At 35.6% G+C, this 20,097-nt stretch overlaps 1 protein-coding gene across 1 annotated transcript in view; it reads right to left on the bottom strand.

The window, feature by feature from the left end:
• LOC122819665 (astrotactin-2-like) overlaps positions 1-20,097 on the bottom strand; it is a 314,363-nt gene that overhangs the window by 253,486 nt on the left and 40,780 nt on the right. Inside the window, exon 2 of the mRNA XM_044096573.1 lies at positions 13,111-13,697. Coding sequence (XP_043952508.1) covers positions 13,111-13,543 — 433 coding nt within the window. The 5' untranslated portion in view covers positions 13,544-13,697. The remainder of the gene's footprint in view (positions 1-13,110; positions 13,698-20,097) is intronic.

Here is a 20,097-nt window from a genome sequence, read left to right as displayed (position 1 = left end):
CATTATCACAAGGGACAACATTCTGGATGTTGCTTAAAACCAAAACCGAACAAGCAAAAATAAAAAAAAGAAACAGAACACTTAAATATTTCTGCTTAAAGACAATTTTCCCATTTTTAGTTTTTTCAGTCATTTTAAATTGAGAGCTGAATGCTCTTCAAAGATACATAAGAATAGAATAGAATAAAAGGCATTTTCATAGCTCAGATGAGATTGTTACTCCAGATCACTGAGTTTTGCAGAAAACCTTGGACTATAGATTGTAAAAGAAAAAAAATGTTACAAAACCTGGAACTGAAAATCTAAAGTAAGGTGTTCATGGTCACAAAGACTTTTCAAAAATTAAAGTGCACACAATTTTTTTAGATACCCATTGAGTATGTTGACACATTTCAAAATGCATTAAGGTTTTGCTACAAAATAGATTTCATAGCATCTTGCAAAATATATAGCGCTTCGTTGGTGATTAATGACTTCAGGAATCACAACCAGAGCAGAAATTGTAGTAGAATAAAATAAATCTCATTAAGGGGCACATTTAATGAGATTTACACCAAACAGGAACTTTACCATTCTGATATGTAATGCACTTTCTTAGCTTGAATTTGAATTTTTACATCTGAATGCATTAAGAGGTATTTCAATTTTAGATCAATAAGTGAAAATTACCTAACAAAACAAAAAATCTTCTGTGAGGCTTCGCTACAGTAAAAGATCAAAACAAATGAATACCTTAAAAATTGCTTGTTTTGATCCCAGTATATTAGTTATTGACTTTTCTTAAGCCTTTAACAGTCATTAGATCAACAAAATAAAGCTGAGAATCTAGCCCAAATCCAAAAATCGAATTGAAATTTTTATGAAGATATCAAAAGAAAGGCACAATCAAGTTGACATCTGCATTTGAAGAGAGAGAGAGAGAGAGGGAAACATTGGCTCAACTTCAGTTAAGGACAAGAGAGCATGCCTGTAAGTAGATCCCATCCATTAGGAGACTGTAATAATGACATATAAATGTAATTAATATGACTGATGAGAGACAACATCCTGGCAATCATCTGCCCACTTCTTCCTCATTTTTACAGTAGCACATCTCTGTAGATGTATGTAGTGAACAATGACAGGATGAAGGAATATATTAATCATAGGGTTGTCTAAAGATGAATGAATGATGGGTAATTGAGAAGCATTCAGCATGAAAATAGTGTAGTGACAAATGGCAATAAAAAAGAAATTGAAACATATTTTGTGTTTAATCAATATAACTTGAAATAATAGTTTTCAGTAACAGTAGCTCATTTTACATTCAACCTTGATTGTTCAACCTGAAGTCTATAGTACTACAATAATTGAAAAACTCTGGTAGGTAAAGTTTAGCAGACAAGATTTTGGAGTACTTCCTGGTGCCGTTTACCTCTTATAAGTGTTAATTTTACTTGGATTTCACTTATAAACGAACAAAGATAAATTAAAGAAAAATGAAAATGTTATCTAAAAGCCTTGTCCACAGATTATAGAAAAAAAAAGAACTTACATGAATCTTAAAATTCTAACATATCTAATGTAAAATTGCAACAAAATCAACTAACAAATGCAAGTTTTTACTTTAGCTCAACAGTTTTTTTGTTCCCCCCAAAGACTCTGACATCCCACAGCTATAAGCCTAACTAAGTGCTGATAAATGGAGAGGTCCCATTTATTTTGTTTGTTGAGCTGTCTCATTACTGAGTTAATAGTGCATTTGTCCCGATTGCGGTCATGTTACAGAACAGTGATTGCACTGTTGGATTAATGAGTTGAAGGCAAACCACATGGCTTTCTGTAATCATTTCCAAATGACTTAGTGTTGGCTGTACAATAATTTAAAAGATCTGGTTTTATTTTTCATTGTATTTATGCGTTTATCTATATACTTCAGTCACTGGTGTTGGATTAACTAACAAGAAATTAAATGAACTAATTTGTGACTAATTTGTGAGTCAGGTGGTGACACTGTAAATCTGCTTTTGTAAGGTCTGACAATTTTGTGTTATACATATTTACATTTTTTGGGGTCAGTTTTAAGCAACGTATAAACTGTGAGTTCTACAGGTTGACATTAAAATATAACCATGTGAAGATTTTTTAAGTTGCTTTGAATTTTAACTTTTAAGTAAAGTAGTAATTCATTTACTTGTCTCCAAATATATTTTTTTAGATCTAAACTAAAAATAAAATAATAATCTAACAAAAAGGAAAACACAAATTATGATTAATTTTACTAAATTCATTTTTGAAGAAATGTCAGAAAATAACAGTAAAATCTGCAAATATACAACCTTGCTAAATTAAGTATTCCCCCTGAATTTCAACATATCATCATATTCCAAAGCATCTAAAGGGGATTTTATGCATTAGACCAACTGATGATTAATAAATGAAACAACAAATCATAAGACAAATACACTCAACAGAACAAAGAGTTAAAAAACAGGAAGGAACAAAGGACAACATACTGCAAAAATAAAACGGGGACCAAAGGCTACAATTTATTTTTATCATCATTATTATTTATGGTATTTGCATAATCTTCAGCTTTAAATACTCCAAACTATGCAACTCCAAAAATACCTTGTCAAATAATCAGCTTAGTATTTCAGATAATTAGAGTTTTTCTGCTTGATATGAGCACAACAAATTAAAATAAAAATGTCGTCACACTGCTTATTTAAGCAGTTTGATCACATCACATTCCGTGACCTCTGAGCAAACTCTGCCCTTTCACACATCTAAGGGTAAATGTTGTCAGTTCATAGCTAATTTAGACCCCGACAAACTAACAGAAAATAATGCATAAAGTGTGCTCTGCCTCTGAACTGAGGTAAACCGAAAACAACCATGACATACCAATAAGCTTCTTCTGCATCAGCTTGCAGTATGTTGGGGGCAAACTGAAATTTTTCACAGTGGTTTACCGTAATGTGTTGAGGACACCTCAATTTGGGACTGTTGCAGATGTAGAAAGGTAGGATTTAACATCAGAGGAACCAAATTCTCAACATGTAAATGTGTGGCATTTGATACATAGCACTGATTCAAAAATAGCCATGCAGTCACATCTAGATTGTTGTATTGGTGACTTTTAAAACCATAATCTCAGCCTACTTTTGTTTTAAATTATATGGGTAATAGTATTGAAAATGGCTCCTAAGAAAATCATACTCATGCCAAAACATGCGTTCCTGTGCAGATAAAAGCCACAAAGAAGTCAGACTGATGATGGAGAACAACAAAAACCAACACTCCCCTCTACCCCTCACCCTCAGCAGAGGGGAGGATTAATGGGGATACTTTATCTGGGAGGAAATCTCAGAGACAGTATCGCTTAGAGAAAATGCAAATATGTACAAACACGCCAGCTTAGATAAAGGGTTTAAAATCTTTTGTAGGACCCATGGGGATCTTGTGAGGTGTGTAGAGCTGGTTGGATGCTCCCAAGGTGCATAACAAATTCTGGTGGGAATCAAATTTTATGGGTCTTATAATCAGTGAGGACAGCTTATATGAACAATGGCTTTTCTTCTACTTACTGAATCACAAAACCTGCTTGTCGTGTTTCCAAAATAAGATGCCTATATGAGTTGTGTGATTTTAAAAGTTCATTAAGTGGATTATTTAAGATAATTTCCAAACACTTTGAGGCTGTAAAATTTGTACATAAGAGGGCTTTTCTACATGAGTGCAGTTGTTGCTCCGTCTTACAGCTATGTGGTGATTTTGTTGTCGTTTCCCCCCCAAAAATATTCTCTGTATACTGTTTTAAACTCAAAAAATAAACATACTGAAATTGTAACTGATTAAAAAAAAAAAAACAAAAAAAAAAAAGAACTTGTGAAAATACAATATGCAAGGGCAAGCAGGTTTGTTTCCCTGCAAGCAGGTTTGTTTCCCAGGATTTGATTTGCAAATCCTGCTGGTTTGATTTGCAAACCAGCAGGATGATATTTAAAGGCTTTCTTGGCTGTCTAAAGTCAAATGTAGAGGTGTGGGTAAATTACACTGAGGCAAGATCTTGTGTAAAGTCAGATGGAGAGTCTTATATTTAAATTATTTCCCACTGATCTGGAGTATACCAGGACAGAGTGGCAATGTTTTGCATATTGCAGTTTAAGAAAGCCTGCTACCCACAATGGACAACAGAATGAAAAAAGCCATTTATATAAATGGATATATTCAACCCTCTATTTCTGCATTATTCTTGTTGTCGCAGAGATAGGGAATGTGTGTATGGAGGGGATCTTTTACCAGGAAAGACTCTGAAAACAACATTATTAGATCACCAGCCTACCACAAGTCAATGTTATCAAGAAAAAAAAAAAAAAAAAGATAATGATTAAAAAAATAATAATTACATGCATGCCCAGTATTGGAGATAGATTAAACTTACACACAAGTGAAAGCTCTGTCTGAGCAAAGGAAATTTAACTAGATGTTGTGCCCATTGATAGCCAGTGATACCAGAAATGCATATATGACCACTATTTACAGTATCAAGTAATCAAACAATGAAAATCAATAATTAAATTAAAATTAGTCATTATTGCTCTGTGAATTATTTTTCTCATTTCCTTATTTTAAAAAAAAAAGATATGCTTGCTTTCTTCTTGTGCCATGGTGATTGGCATTATATATATATATATATATATATATATATATATATATATATATATATATATATATATATATATATATATATATATATATATATGTCAACTTACACGTAATGCATACCAAGCAGCACATAATTTATTTCTGCAATAACCTAATGTGGTTCCATTTTTCTCCTTTTGAATTAATATGAATTTTACTTCATGCAGAAGATTCAACTTTTCTGTGAATTCTCTCATAAAAAGAGTTACTGTTACGGTTAAAAATGCAATTCTAAGAGAGTGAGTATTGGCAAGGTAATTTTTTATGTTTTTTGGAGAGGGGATTCATCAGTAGTCATATTTTTTTTTCAAAGTAACTGCAGCAACACTTAGTAGCTAACTCAAAAGGATGATCTTCATATTTCTAAGCATTTCTACAGCTTTCAAGCAGGAACCCAAATGAGAACAGCATCAGTTCCACACACAAATCTAAATGACTAAATGACTGACTAAGCCATTGATCCACTAATATTAAATATGTATGAAAATGGCACAAACTCACCGAATGCTTTCCTAGCATTTTTCTTTGCAGTTGTTTATTGTAAATATGTTTGTCATTCAGGAGTAGCTCCAACTAATTTGTTTTCATAGCCATGTGTGCTTCAAGCCTATTACAACATACAAAAGATATTTCAAATCAACTGGATGCAAAATCAAATGGGTCTTTAATTTGAAAACGTTAAAGAGCAAACTTATGCATTTCATTTTCAGATAAGGTAGATCTTGCTGTGCCTTGAAAATGTACTTGTACTCCTTGAACATCCTTGTTAACAAAGATCTTATGTGAGAAAATGTGCTGAGAGAACAATAGTTGGACCATACACAAATCTGGCCTTATCGGAAGGAAGGCATCGTTATAAAAAAAAAAAAAAAAAAGAAACCTAAGAAATGTATATCCTCCACTTGGGCACAAGCAGTGCAAAGCACACATGTAGAAGAAGGTGCTCTGAACTGACTAGATGAAAATGTTACTTTATTTTACAATAAGCTTCATGTGGGAGAAAACTATCATGTTGAACATACCAGAACCTTTTTAAAAGGGAAGCTAATCAGAGTCAAGAGAAAGGATAGTGTGAAATACAAAATCCTCAATGAAAATTGGCTACATAGTTGAAAATGCTTTTAGCAAGATTTGAGGTTCATCTTCCTTTACATCCATCTTTGTAGTCACAGAAAACTGTGGTACAACAAACTCAGCGGACTTAATATATATTGTACGTGCAACATTTTAAAATTATAGTTCCTTTCCATTGTACAATTGCACACTATTTTGTATTGATGTATCACATAAGATCTCATAAAGATATCGTAAAGTTTGTGGTGCTATGAGAAATAATGGAAGATGTTTTTTTGGCTTTAATACTTTAGAATTATATTTTGGGGACATGTGGCATCATTGCTATAAAGCCAGATGAACAACAATTTATTTGACATGCTTTGTTATCGTCAGAAATAAATTACAAACAATCTTTATTTGTCTTATTTTACAGAGTGTGACAAACTTTTCTCTAGGCTAATTTGTGTCTCTAAGAATCCAAAAATTACCTTTACACAAAGGTAACACAAACTGCCCATTTTTTAATGTGTTACATTAAAGCAAAATCATAAACTGTGTCTAGTGCTGTTTGGAAAAGGCAAACTGAGATTTTACACAAAAACAAACAAACAAAAAAACACGAAAACACGCAAGGTTTAACTGTTTTGAGCGTAGGTTGATATATGTTTCATGCAATGTTCCTGTGTCCCCAATGTCTTGCCTGCATTATACAAAGTATTTTGCAAAGAGGGCAAATTGCAGACTTGTTGTCACATGGGGCCTTCTATTATGTGGCAATGACACACCAAAGAGCCTAAAGAGCAAAAAGAGTAACTAAATGGAATTGCTTTTATAAATCAGTGTCACATTATACATTCACTGCAAAGGCTAAAAAGCCCTTTTACAGTATACAAGTAGAAAGTCCCTGAATCTTTAGGGGATCAGCTTGTAGCATGCTCCTGTGAGATGCACTTTTCAGGTTATTCTTTGATATAAGTCCAGCTTTATGAAGATAAACTCTTATGACCTTGTACAGTTACACAGACAACAATGCCTGGGCAGATTTGTCAATTTTGAAGAAAGTGGGAAAACAATTAATGTCGTAATTCCAAGACAAGAAATTTCTAACGGATGGAAGGGGGTACTGAAGGGGCTTACGGTCTTTAGTCAAGATGTTTTTATTTATTGATCTTGTTTCTGGTGAAAAATTAGAGACAATTGTGTATGGTGTTGCCTTGCATAAATCACACAAGTAAAAAGGAAAAGAAGGCACTTGTGCATTCATTAGAGGCATTTACATAAAGTTCTGTTTATCCTGTCAAAGACAACAACAGTCTGCCTCTCTGCAGTGGTAATGATCACATGATTATCTTCAGATCAAAGCTATCCACCAGTGGTACACAGCAAGACTGGAGACTCTGGTAGTAAAAATAAAGCTTTCTGAAATGCAGGATCTACAAAGGACGGACTTCACATCAGTCACCCACTGTAGATCATTCATTTTTCAATGCCATGAATTTCATCAACTGCCCTCACTCTGAACAAGAATGCCTTTTTCTTGTAAATTAATTGCATATGTATTTGTCCAAGTGAAACATCCCATCAGTACAAATTTGCAAATAAAGTATCTAATTGTCAGACAAAATGTTGCAAACATACCTAAAGCTGCAGTAAGTAACTTTTATAAACAGTTGTTATAATCTATGTTGTGACAGTCTAATATGAGACAGATAATCTGAAATTATCAAGCTCCTCTACCTCCTCCTTGTAGCCCTACAACCTTCTGCAGAAATACACCGGTGGGTCAAAAACAACCAATCAGAGCCAGCTCTGCTATTCAGTAAGGCGTAGTTGAAAGACTGTTTGCAAAACTGCAAACTTGACATGTCAGTTTTTGATAAGAAATAACAGTGGGTGATTATGATTGACAGAGGGAATAAAAAATAAGAGCTCAAAATGTTTTTGATCTTCCATTAAGTGTCTGATGGTTTTCAAGAAGGTGAACATCTAATGAGGTGTTCAGAGAGTGAACCATGTTGCCAAAAGGCATTGATTTATTTTTTTTTATCTAGTTCCATGACATCATTTAAAATGAGTTATCCAGAGTGACAAAGCACATCAACAGAAAGATCTCACTGAATTATTCTCCAAAGTGCAATTTTTAGCACATTTTGCAAACATATTTCATGAAGAGTCATTAAAGTCCTGACTTTAAAATAAAATATGCACATAGCAGAACAAGAAAATGTGAACTGTTTAAAGGCATGGTAAACTCTGCTGCACAACATTTACATCATTAAGATTAAGTACATATTGGTTACACATATCTGTCAATGTTTGTTCACATATAAAAAATGAGCTAAAAACAAAACCAGAAAGGAGAAACTGTTCTACACATTTCTGGATGGGTAGAAAGGATGTCCTTTCTACCCATCCATTCTCTGTGACACTTTGGTAATAAATCAAAGCTGAGGAGGCAGGCAAGAGAGGGATGGAGACTTGTGGTCCTTCCTCTCTCTTCCCTCAATAACCTCTGATGCTGGTTTGACAAAACAATCGAACATCTGACAGTGCCATAGAAACAAGACAGAACTATGGTTATTGTGGATTTCATGCATATGTTAAATTTATGTCAATTTAAAAACATTTTTTTTAACGTGCTTGTTCCAAGTTAGATTTTTTTAGATAGTAATCAAGTATAATGAATGACAAATGTTTGCGTAAAAATGTTTTTCTCTTATTGTTAAAACAAATGTTGGAATGAACAGTACAGGATTTAAAGTCACTGCCTGTTCAAATATACAACTTTAAGTTTTTGTAGCAGGTCAATTTCCAAAAGACAAATCTTTCGGAAACTAAAGTAGAGCTATCCACTTCACCCGGTTTTGCTCTGAAAAGACTAATCTCTTTCATTATTCTCACTTTTGGTTTGGTTTGCCTTTAGTGAATCATAATTCAATTCCACAGTCAATTTGCTTCATTTGTGCAGGTGTGAAAGCTCATCTTAACTCACCAGATAACACAAGTCTCAACTTGCTAGCAAGTCAACCCTCGTGCAATTTGCTTACAGTGGGAAATCAAACCAGTTATTTTGTCAGCCAAATAGAGGAAAGGAACCATAAAAAGGGAATGACTTCAACATACATTTGTACTATGACAACTAAAAAGTTTATCCCTGTCTTAAACACACCTAGTTGCTTAAACAAGTCTATTTATTAAAACAAGAAAAGTGCGATGGACCAGGTGTACCAAGTAAACCAGATGGTGCATAAAACACTTCAAAGCAAGACTTAGATGCCTTATGGCTTTATCTGATTGATTTCTGAAAGGGTCCAGATGGTTGAAGTTATCCCAAACTCCTGAACTTCTTTAGTGCCCAACAAGGTAGAAATAATGACCAAAAATAGACCTATATGCATGTATTTGCTGCTTGACGATGGGATATAACATTGACAGAAAATCTGTGGGATTTTTTTATATGGTTTTGTAGAAAATACACGAGTACATAACGTGGGATATCATTTGATGCTTGTCAATAATGTACATTTGACTGGTGGTGGTGAAGTGTACCCATAGCAGGTCACACTTAAAAATAAACACTAGCTATGGTCAGAGAAACAGTACCGAAGTTTAAAATGTGAAATATAACACAAGTTAAAGTATTTTAAAAATACATGAATATTAGTAATAGTCATTCATATTAGTCAATTATTTCACTTTTATTATGGTTAATTAAGTAGAAACAAGATAAAAAATGATCTTATAACAATTTTTTGTAGCGACTAAATACTTAGTTTTGCTTTCTAATCTTTCTGAACTGCAATAGGTACACCCCTACTAATAACACAATCCAGATAAAAACTAACTGTAGTGCCATATATTGTTTAATAGACATTGAAGTATATGAGCATAAAAAGTGAAGAAATAAAATCTGACCAAGTAAATGTCTAAGCTGCACAATGTTTGACCTATGTGTAGTGAGCCTCTGGGCTTTTGGGTACATTGCAATAACAAATACTACTAATATGGTTGGATTTGTATGCAAAGTGGGTTCTATTTAACTATAAAACATCTATATTACAAACACTAAATTTCTTATTTTTGTTTAAAGCTCTGTCTGAACTTTGAGCAAAAATATTCCTGTGGTGCTGGGTTTTCTTCAGGTGGTATGATTTAATTCCATAGTCCAAAAAATGCATAATGTAATAATTGGAGATTTTAAATGGAGTGTGTTTGCTTTAATGATTGGGATGTTTCCTATTTCTCGCTCACTGATCAGTGACATTAAGGAATCGGTTGCCTCCTGACCAGAAACACCATTAAGTCTGTATAGCAAATGGACTGATTGAAGAGCCCTTTATTATTTTAAACAAGCAAAGAAAAAAAAAGTATTTATTTGATGTCAATTACAGCTTTCAGTTTCAGGTGAGAGAATAAAACTTCTAAAAATGCTCATGAGAAGAGAAGGTGAGAAGATAATTGGCATGTCTTTATGCTCAGAGTAAAAGGAATGTAAAGGTGGGACCAAGAAATTGGGATGCAAGCAATAAGATATAACAAAAGAAAAGGAGAAAAACCAAGATTTAAATAAGACTTTTGTAAATTAGCTTTCACTGTGAGACAGGATTTTTAGAATGATACATGCAGCACCCCTCACATTTCTTCACACCGCCCATAAAGTGTGTGAAGCCATAAAGTATGTTTTTTTTGTTTGTTTGTTTTCTGCAGTAACATAATTCCAAGTTAAGATTCTGGTAAAATTTAACACAACACTCGCATACAAGAAATCTTTCACAGTCTGCTTTGTTTTCCAGAATTTCTCTACATTTAATGCCACAACAACCTGCTATTTTTGTTGCTAAAAAGTTCAGTCCTACTCTTGCCTGAATAGCACATAGTTCCTGCTAAATTCCCAGTGACATTTGGCAAACTCCATAGGTTTACATTTATGATGGTAGGGAAAAAAAAAGATACTCATATTTTATCACTCAAAAATAACTGCTAGTAGCCCTGAAGACTGTACTTAATAGAATGGGGACCTGACCTGTGACTTTTTGGGAAAAAAAAACAACAACAAAAAAACCCCCCTCTAAACTGTCTACAGTTGGAAAACATATATGGCTTCCATATCAGTGCCAGGTGACAAAAAATACGGCACTATATTAGGTCACCTGTATAAAATTTCTACTTATTTGAAGTCTTTTCAAACAACAATTGTATGAATAAAACTAAAAGTTGGTGAACAAGAACTTTAACTACAGAACATTGTAAGAGTTTAGTTGAAAAAGTGCCTTTGCACAGTCAGCCTTCTCTTATACAGCAGTTCCTAACTGAAGTATTGTACCAATAACTCTTATTATTTTTGTTTGGTTTGGTAAACTCTAAGTGCTTTGTAATTTACTAATAATGTGAATCAATGTTTTTAATCTATAGTGCAATACATTTACATAATAGGCTGATTTATGTTAATGTGCATTCTCCCATTTTAAATAAATTCATTAAACCACATCTTTACAAGAGGTATCAATAAATGTGGGTGGCTCTGTATTTGTATTACTCAGGTGTAACAATGGGGTTTGAAATCTCATATATTTAGAATGTGTTTAACAAGTCAAAAGAAAAATCTACATTAAAAAAAAGTAGCCGGGACAGTACGTACTTGTTCTGGAAGACGTATTACACATTACATTAATAAAATATAATTTAACAATCTGAGCCAGTCTCTTGCAGACAGAACTGCATTAGGCAAAAGGGAAAGAAGCATCCAAATGCTATCAAAGCATGTCTGTAAAACTATGTTTTCAAAGCTTAGGTGAAACTAAAGCACACTGCTGTGGATTTCCAATAAACACCTCAAACACTCGGATAAATAATTTATAAAAAAGAAAAATGAAATAAAATGGTGTCTACACCTCACCGGAGAACACACTGAGCTCATGCTGCGCCCTCAATATGTAATACACACATGGAACTATTAAAGTCCATTATACCTTCTTTTCTCCCTTCATAGCATGTAGTCATCCACTGAGAGGGTGGAGCAGCAAATTTGCTAGCTGGCTGACTGGGAGGACAGAGAGGCCTTTCTCACCAGTCAACGGCTGTCCTTAATGAGAATAGAAAGTGATTTAGTAGCTTAATGCTCCAACCCTCAGCCTGCCTGCCAGCCTTTGCTTCGCATAGCCAGCTCGGTCGACACTCCTTATAGAGGGGATGAAACTGAGAGCAGTGAACAAAAGAAAAAAAAAGGAAAGAGAAAGGGGGATGATGGCAAACCACTGTACAACGTAAAAAAAAAAAAAAAAACAGCAAAAATGCTAAACAGGAATGATACAGTTTTGTGTTTCCTCAGTACCCATATTGCTGACCTCTATTCGTCTTTGTTTTGACCAGCTTTCTATTCTACGTTGAAGTGATCTGGAAATGACTGTAAATTGAATAAGAGAACAGTGTGCAACTGTTGTTTCTCACTTTATCTTGTGTGGCTCCAAGTATTTACCTTGTTCCCCATGCTGTTGATGGACTGATGCACAGTTGTAAAAGCAAATGTGTGGCTCGCAGTACAAAGGAAAAAGAGGTGAGGATACTCATCTGCCACATGCTTTTTTCAGGCATTTAAATGAAAAAAAAATACAGAGACAAGCAAAAGCAGCGAGTTGGTTTTCATGCAAAGTCAGCTCCCTCTTGCAAAGCAAATACATATTCTGAAGGTAAAAGCCAGAAACACTTTCTTGCTATTATGTACTCTGTGATTATCCAATCAAACATGCTTTTACCCAGACCATTTTAGAGTAGTTGGCTATCACACAGAACTTCAGATGACCTGTCAAACACCAGTGTTGCATTGCCCTGATTCACTCAACTGTCTGGGGATGTGAACAGAGCTCACACACTAAATCTGATGTCAGGGGTTCCCCAAAGACCTTCAAAAACTAAATTGCTGACAGCTAGTTAAGTTATAGCCCAGCCGTTTATTTAGTGTAACTTGCACCTTCATGTGTGCAGCCAATTACAGACTTGAGTGAGAATAGAAGCAAAACATCATGCATATTCGCAGGGCTAAATTGCACTGCTGCATTGGGGTACAATAATTAAGGAATGTATTAAATTTTAAATGATTATTTTTAACTGGATAAGCCAAGAGAAAGGGACATCACATAAAGTTTAACTTTATTATGCGGCCAATATTTGTTACTTCTAGAATATCGACTTTTAACAGAGGCAGAGGGTAGAACAACTGCTGAATTTCTGGTTGCACATCAAACAAAGAAGCTTAAGCAAATTAGGTGATTTAATGGCTGGGATTGCATGATTTGAGAAGTCCATCTCAGTGTAGGGATTTCTGCTCACACCATGGAGGGTAAACAGACTACCACAATAGTTTCTTACCGAGTGTGAAGTAGGGAAGAGCTGTGTTGTCCAGATCATCCATTACAGAAATTCGGCCAGGTAGGTCTGTTCGAACGAATAACAGGAGCCGGGATTCGCTCCCTCCTCCTCCACCACCTCCTCCTCCTCCTGCCCCCGCTCCACCTCCCCCGGTTCCTCCTCCACCAGCACCACCTGCTCCAGCAGCAGCAGCGTTCCCTCCTCCAACCACGCTCCCGGAGGCTCCACCGGTGAAGCTGAACTCGTTCTCCCGGAGCACGGGCAGGGTAGACACGGTGACGGTTTTCACCTCGCACGGCGTCTCCGCGTCGCTCTCGCTGTCCCGCTCCTCGTCAGGCGACGTCGCACCTTTGCTCGTCCGGAGTGTCAGGCACCCAGTCAGGGAGAAACCCACGAGAAGAACGCGGATGTGCAGCGCTGGTATCCTCGCCATCCCGCTCCTTGTGTGTGGTTCTCTCGCTTTGAGTGGGGCTCATAGGCTGTCCGTTCACTTATAGTACAATCGCTGCAAAGGAGTCGCGTCCGTCCAGGAGGCGGCAGCACAGGTGTAGTGAGAATGACAACTCTCGGCTCCTAAAGATCCATTTCTGCCAATGTTGCGAGGGAAATAAATACTTGGCTCAATTAAACACGTGATATTAATTAATGCATTAAAAACTTTGTCTTTTTGTGTGATTTTTTTAAACGACGAATCCACATTTTTATTAAACTAGAATATATGTTTTTGACATTCATTTAAGCTCCAGTTCAGCGTAGAGCTGAAGATTTAAATCTGCATACGCTGAAAATGCCTCCTTATTTAGTTTCAGTCAGAGTTAAGGTTTAAAAGCTTATTTTGGAACTTCAACAATTAAAACAAAACAAGATGGTCCCGAAATTAAAAACACCTCTATTCGGATATGGATTTTTTTGGTGTGCTTCAAAGCCATTATTGGATTCACAAATTCTGCCTAAAACTCTGAAAGAGAACATCTGTTGGCCACATCCAGTTTTGTGACCTTAAGCTCGACATACTGTGGTTATGCAGCACGACAAAGATCTAAATCAGACTCAAAGCCACTGCTACATGCCTGAAAATAGTAAGATAATAAAGACAAAACTAATGTTTTTGAGTTACCTAGTAAAGTCGTATTAATAAGAGGTTTTTGATCTCAATGTTTTTGGTTTTTATATATATATATATATATATATACTCGTAAAGAAAGTTAAAAAAAAATAGTCTGAAGTGTAACACAATTGACTTGGCAACTTCTGTCAATCATTTGAGGGGGTTTGTCAGCAACTGACCAATCAGTGGTCACAATTTGCAATTTACAACACACCCTTCATCTGGAGGAACTCAACCTCCAGTAACGTTGAAAGGGGTCATCATTCCTAACACACTGTGGTCTTAGAGATTTTGAGGAAACTAATAGGAAATCATAGTTGAACATTGTCAGTGGGGAACGTGCGATTCCCATAACCTTTACCCAGAACGTATAGAGGGCGGAATACCATTTATTACATTTCCAAAACCCAAACGGAGTCTGGAAAATGCAAGAAATGGATCAAGACCTGCAGCTAACTTCATGTCCAGCTGAATAAAACTGGTTGGCTGTTCTACAACATGTTTGTCTGTACAAAGGTTACTGGTAAAGAGCCCTTTTTTGGTCATAATGACACTTACTGATAATCAATTCAAAGATCAATAATGAAAGTAGTTATGCTTGATTTTATGTGTGTAAATGCCAATGGTAGCTCTATGGCAGCATGAAAATGTGCTGGTGTTCATGCCTATTTATATATTTATTTATTATATATTTACACTTAAGTACCTTTTTATGCAACTGTTTATTTTTAAGCATTTTTGTGCAGGAAGATTTTCAAAAGCCGGTATTATCTAAATTATTACTCAACCGCCTTGTATGTGCAAAATGCATCCAACACAGGGTTCACTCTCACATCCAATGGAACTCAAGACCCCCTCATTCTTACTCAGACGGCAAAACTCTTGGATTTTAAAGCTGATTTCTCTGTTGTTTTCCACAAAAATCTAGACACTCCTGATGCCCAACTCATTGGAGAATGTTCTTGTAGTCTTTGCAGCAGTGTTGGCTTATAAGGCAAAAGTTACTCAAAAGATGTCTCAGGAAGCACATTGAGTTTCACTACCTCTGCAACTATAACATTGTTTGTTTGTTTGTTAGAGGTTTGGTCTACTTCCACATGGGGGCGGAGCCAACATCATGTTAATTGGAATGACCTTAAACATGGTTCATTTGTGGCTGAATTAAAATAATTTTCCAAAGAAATGTGCTTCAATATTGCACAGTGATGTAAGAGACTTATTCCAAATTACCTCAAATGCGTCATGGCAGCTGCTGGCACCAGAGTTGGCAGAAGTATTTATTATATTAATTAACAAATACTTTTTCCCTGAGGGCCGTCTTGGTTTCCAGTAGCAAAAGAAGAAAAAGATGTCTCCATTTGAAAACATATACAGTATACACAGTATATATGCAAGAGAATGATAATATTAGATTGTTGGGTTAACGATAGCTCAGGAGTTAGGCAGAGGTTCGACATGTAACCAGTGGGTTGTTTCTACATGCACCTGTTTTCTTTTAAGTTCTCATATGCATATTAGAAAATACATTTCCTATTACATTAGCAAAGAAGGCTGTGTACTTAGTATGTTTTTTGACAGAAATAATAATCCTACCAGATACGAGATAAAGTGATAATCTTACAAAATCTCAAGGATTTGACAACAGAATACAATCTCAACATACATTTGATATCCTAGCATTTGTTTTTTTGTCTGATCTCCTTAATGCCATTTTTAATTTTCTGAATTGCCCTGTCTATAAAACGCTTGTGTTTATGCTTTCCTGTTATTGCTGCATGTTTCCCTGGTGGGCAACAAAAATGTCACACTCCATTGTTCTTTGTTTGATGCTCAAACAGTTAAATCCCTCCTGGATACTGACGTCAACTGGCATTACAAAAGAGCATGCAGAGATTTTGAATTTGCAATAGATGCATTTTGAAGTTATTGTGCAAATCTCAGGGAATCAAAATTCACCCTTCAACTGTACTGACATAATAACCATAAATCCAGACATTATTGCAGCTATCTTGAAAATTTCCTTAATGTAACATTTTTAAAAAAATCCTCAGGTCCTGTAAAAATTACAGTTTGTATTTTAATACCTTTTTCCTACTTGATCATTTTAATTTTTGAGGTACTATCAACACACAATAGTGTGGACTATATCACTGATTTTACGTTGATTTTAAAGCCTCTACTCCTTAGCAGAGAGTTCCACAAATAAAGAAGATAGGAAAATATTTAGCCTCCAAAATTGACATTTTACTGCGACAGACTGGCGACCTGTCCAGGGTGAACCCCGCCTCTCGCCCGGAACGTTAGCTGGCGATAGGCACCAGCAACTCTCCTGACCCCATTAGGGACAAAGGGTGAATAGAAAATGGATGGATGGATGGATGGAATTGACATTTTAAACTTTGACAGAGTTAATGTTATCTCTGGGAAAGTATTATATAGATTCACAGGTCTTTAATAATGTGCTGCCGATGTCACATATGTTTGGGCTGAAGTAGAAACATGGTACCACTTTTCATTCTGACCTTTCTAAACAAGTGATTTTATGCTTTAGTTGTTTGAAATGAAAAGCACTAATGTATACTTGAATTTGTAGAATATTGTTAAATCTATGGAAATGCAAATCAAAATACTGCAGTGGCAATGTATGTCATGTCAGGGCAGAGTCCCACAGTCCCCTGACAACTTATCTTCTACTTACATTTATACTTCCTTTGGGATTTTTGTGATCTTGTCACAATCTCCAGAAAATTTTGAAGCCCTCATTTACTGGAGTGATTCTCGGGACAATAGGCAGCAGATGAGGCACAGATCACCTTGCCATTTCATTTATGTTTTTCCTTTTACATCTTTGTAACATGGATTTTACTTCAAATTTGGTGTTGTATTTTTGCATGAGTCAACTGCACTTTCAGCTGCTTGAAAAGTTTTGTTTCAAGCTGTGTTAATGTGAGAACTTTAACATATAGTTCTAATATATTTTTTGTCATGTTATAAACACCAAACATCAATCAAAATCCATTCCAGAATTTGGGGGAACTTCACAAGACGTGAACTGAGGCTGTAGTAGGTCCTTCAATAGCCACCACATGGAGGAGAATGTGAGACCTGGGCAACAAAACATGTTCTGTCTGAGTTTAAGGGAAAAAGAACTCCTCAAGAAAGAGGAGTTCTAGATGGAGGAGTTCTATTCTTCTTTTAAATATTATGTCTGCAATGGTACCCTTACAAAAAAATCCCATGAAAATCACATGTGACTTTCACATGTGATCACATGTGGTTCACACAAATTTTTACATGTGAATGATGTGAATCACATGTGAAAGCACATTAATATGTGTGATTTTGGAAGGTTTCGTGGTAAAATCACATGTGAATCACACATTTCCACATGTGATTCACACATTTCCACATGTGGATCACATGCGATCACATGAAAATCACATGTTTTCACATGTGATTTTCATGGAATCTTTTTGTAAGGGTACAGAGTCTTGTTTCCAGATGAACTTAAATTAATTGATAAAAGTGTTGAGAAAATGTGCATTCCTGTGCCATAGATGATGTGAGAAAGGTCTTACCTAGGCAAAGGAGAAAAAATAATTGGACCGTTGCTCAAAGTGCAAATTTCTAATTTCACATCAAAGTAGTTTGCTCTGCATTCAAAAATCAAGGTCTCAGATTCGGGATGAAAAGTGGAGAAGCAACGAATCCATGTTGTATGAAGTCCAGTGTAAAGTTTCAACACTCACAAAGGATTTCTGGAGCTATGTCAAGTGCTGCCTTTTGTCCACTATGTTTTCACTTTGTTTTTAATCTGTGCTTCTATTACACTGAAGTAGAACCACAGAATGATTGCCTCCATGCCATGTCATGTTGATGCAATAATTCATGCAAAATTAATCCAAACAAAGTAAAGATTGCATAGTAGTGAATATACTTTGAGAATCTTGACAGTTTGCCATGACCATCAAAATTACAAGAAATTACCAGAAATCCAAGCTTGAAATATTTCACTCTGTACAATGAATTTATATAGGAATTTCTGAAATGAGTCACAAAATCTTACATTTTTTAATTACATTATTTTTTATATGTACAGCCATATTAGCAACATTTGACAATGGATTGAATATAAAGAACTTCTATGTTTTCATTTTGCGGGTGAATTAGATAAGAGAGGGATATAAACTTAGTTGTATAATTTAATAATTTATAAACCATAAAAGGCTGTAAAGTAGCAAACTATTGCTTTAATAAAATTGTGAGTAGTCTTCGCTTCTTGGCATCATTTTGCTGGACACATGAATGCTCAAGACCAACACTGCCAAAAGTTCTATATTTTAGAATTGCTGGCGCTTGCTGATTTTTTTGTGATTTCATCACATTTAATTAGGACCACCTGGCAGATTTGTGCCATTTAGTTGTAATAGTAAGTATTTTAGGTTTTTACACATGTCTTGCTGGTAAACCAATGTTGCATTTTCCTAGTTAACATCCTTGCCAGGAGCTAGTTATTTTAAATCTGCCCAGTCACTTCCAACCTGACAGTTATTTGAATTAGTGCAAATTCCCTCTTTTCCTTTTGTGTTAATTTGACATTTTAGTTGCTCTGTCATAATGATTCCCTGATAGAAAAGTTGACTACAAAGATTAGCCCAAAGGGCAACTCTGACAATCTCCGCAGCCCGCTCATAAAAGTGCTGACACTGTGGAGAGACTCGATGTGAGCCCACAGAGCATATGCCATAATTGTGCAGACATGACCTCTTCTGCAGATGGATTTCATTGACTGCGCTGTCTGCTTTTAATGGGCAAACAGTAACAAGGCATCAGATGGGAATGATTGATGTTGATGTGTTAGCAAGGTGGTGGAGATCTGCAAGTAGCAACTTAAACAAGAGTCTGGAATGGCAAACGGCATTGTTATTAGCTGATGGAGAGCTTTTAAATGCTCTGTGGTATGTTATATGAGATTTATTGCTCAGGAAATTGCTTCGACCTGCACACCATGGCAGCATCTCACTGCTTTAAAATTAAATTTGACAGACAACAACCTACTGTCCACTGCGAATAGACAGAGGTGGTTAAATAGATTTCTGTGGCATAATAAGCAAAGAACCTGACCTTTTCCATCCTTCCTTCCATCAGCATGTCTGGTAGATGGTTGTTTAATGACAACAAATGATTGTTCTGTCTTCCACTTTGTTTCCTTGGGTTAGGTGTTAATAATGCACTTACAGGTAAAGTTGTGTTCAGGGTGTTTTTGTTTTTGTTTGTAAATTCTACAGAGATTATTTTTATGTCATAGACCAACATAAGTAGAGCCACATTTGGTTCTTTACAAATGTGTGTGGTTTATATATGTATTCAGGCTGTCTGTGATTTTCGTAATTGACATCCAGTGCAACCATCCCCAGAACGGTTATGAGAAGGCCTCATAGGTTTGAACATGTGTGAACACACAGCATCATTAGACACCAGGGATAAAGAACTGGAGAAGTGTAAAACATTGTTCAGTTATAGCATAACATCTCTATGTTTGAACATTTCACTGAGAAAAGTTCATAACTGGTAGACCTGCAGAAATCTACAGCCCAGGCAGAAAAATTTGTCAATAACTATTATTTTGGTACTTGGCCTTTGTGGAGAATTGACAAAGGGAGTTATATTGTTGAAAGCGAGCCACAAGAAGTCTTGTTTAAAGTTTAAACCAACAATGTAGAACACAGGCAAAACATGGAAGAAGGTGCTCTATGAGATTAGACAAAATTTGAACTCTCTGGTCATCTGTGTTAACATTCAATTTACGCAGATGTAGTATCATCGTGGTGTGGGGGATGTTTTTCTTCAGCATAGACAGGGAAGATGGTCAGAGTTGT

The sequence above is a fragment of the Gambusia affinis genome, linkage group LG17, assembly GCF_019740435.1.
Source record: "Gambusia affinis linkage group LG17, SWU_Gaff_1.0, whole genome shotgun sequence".
Taxonomy (NCBI): domain Eukaryota; kingdom Metazoa; phylum Chordata; class Actinopteri; order Cyprinodontiformes; family Poeciliidae; genus Gambusia; species Gambusia affinis.
This window is presented reverse-complemented; position numbering and strand designations above follow the sequence as displayed.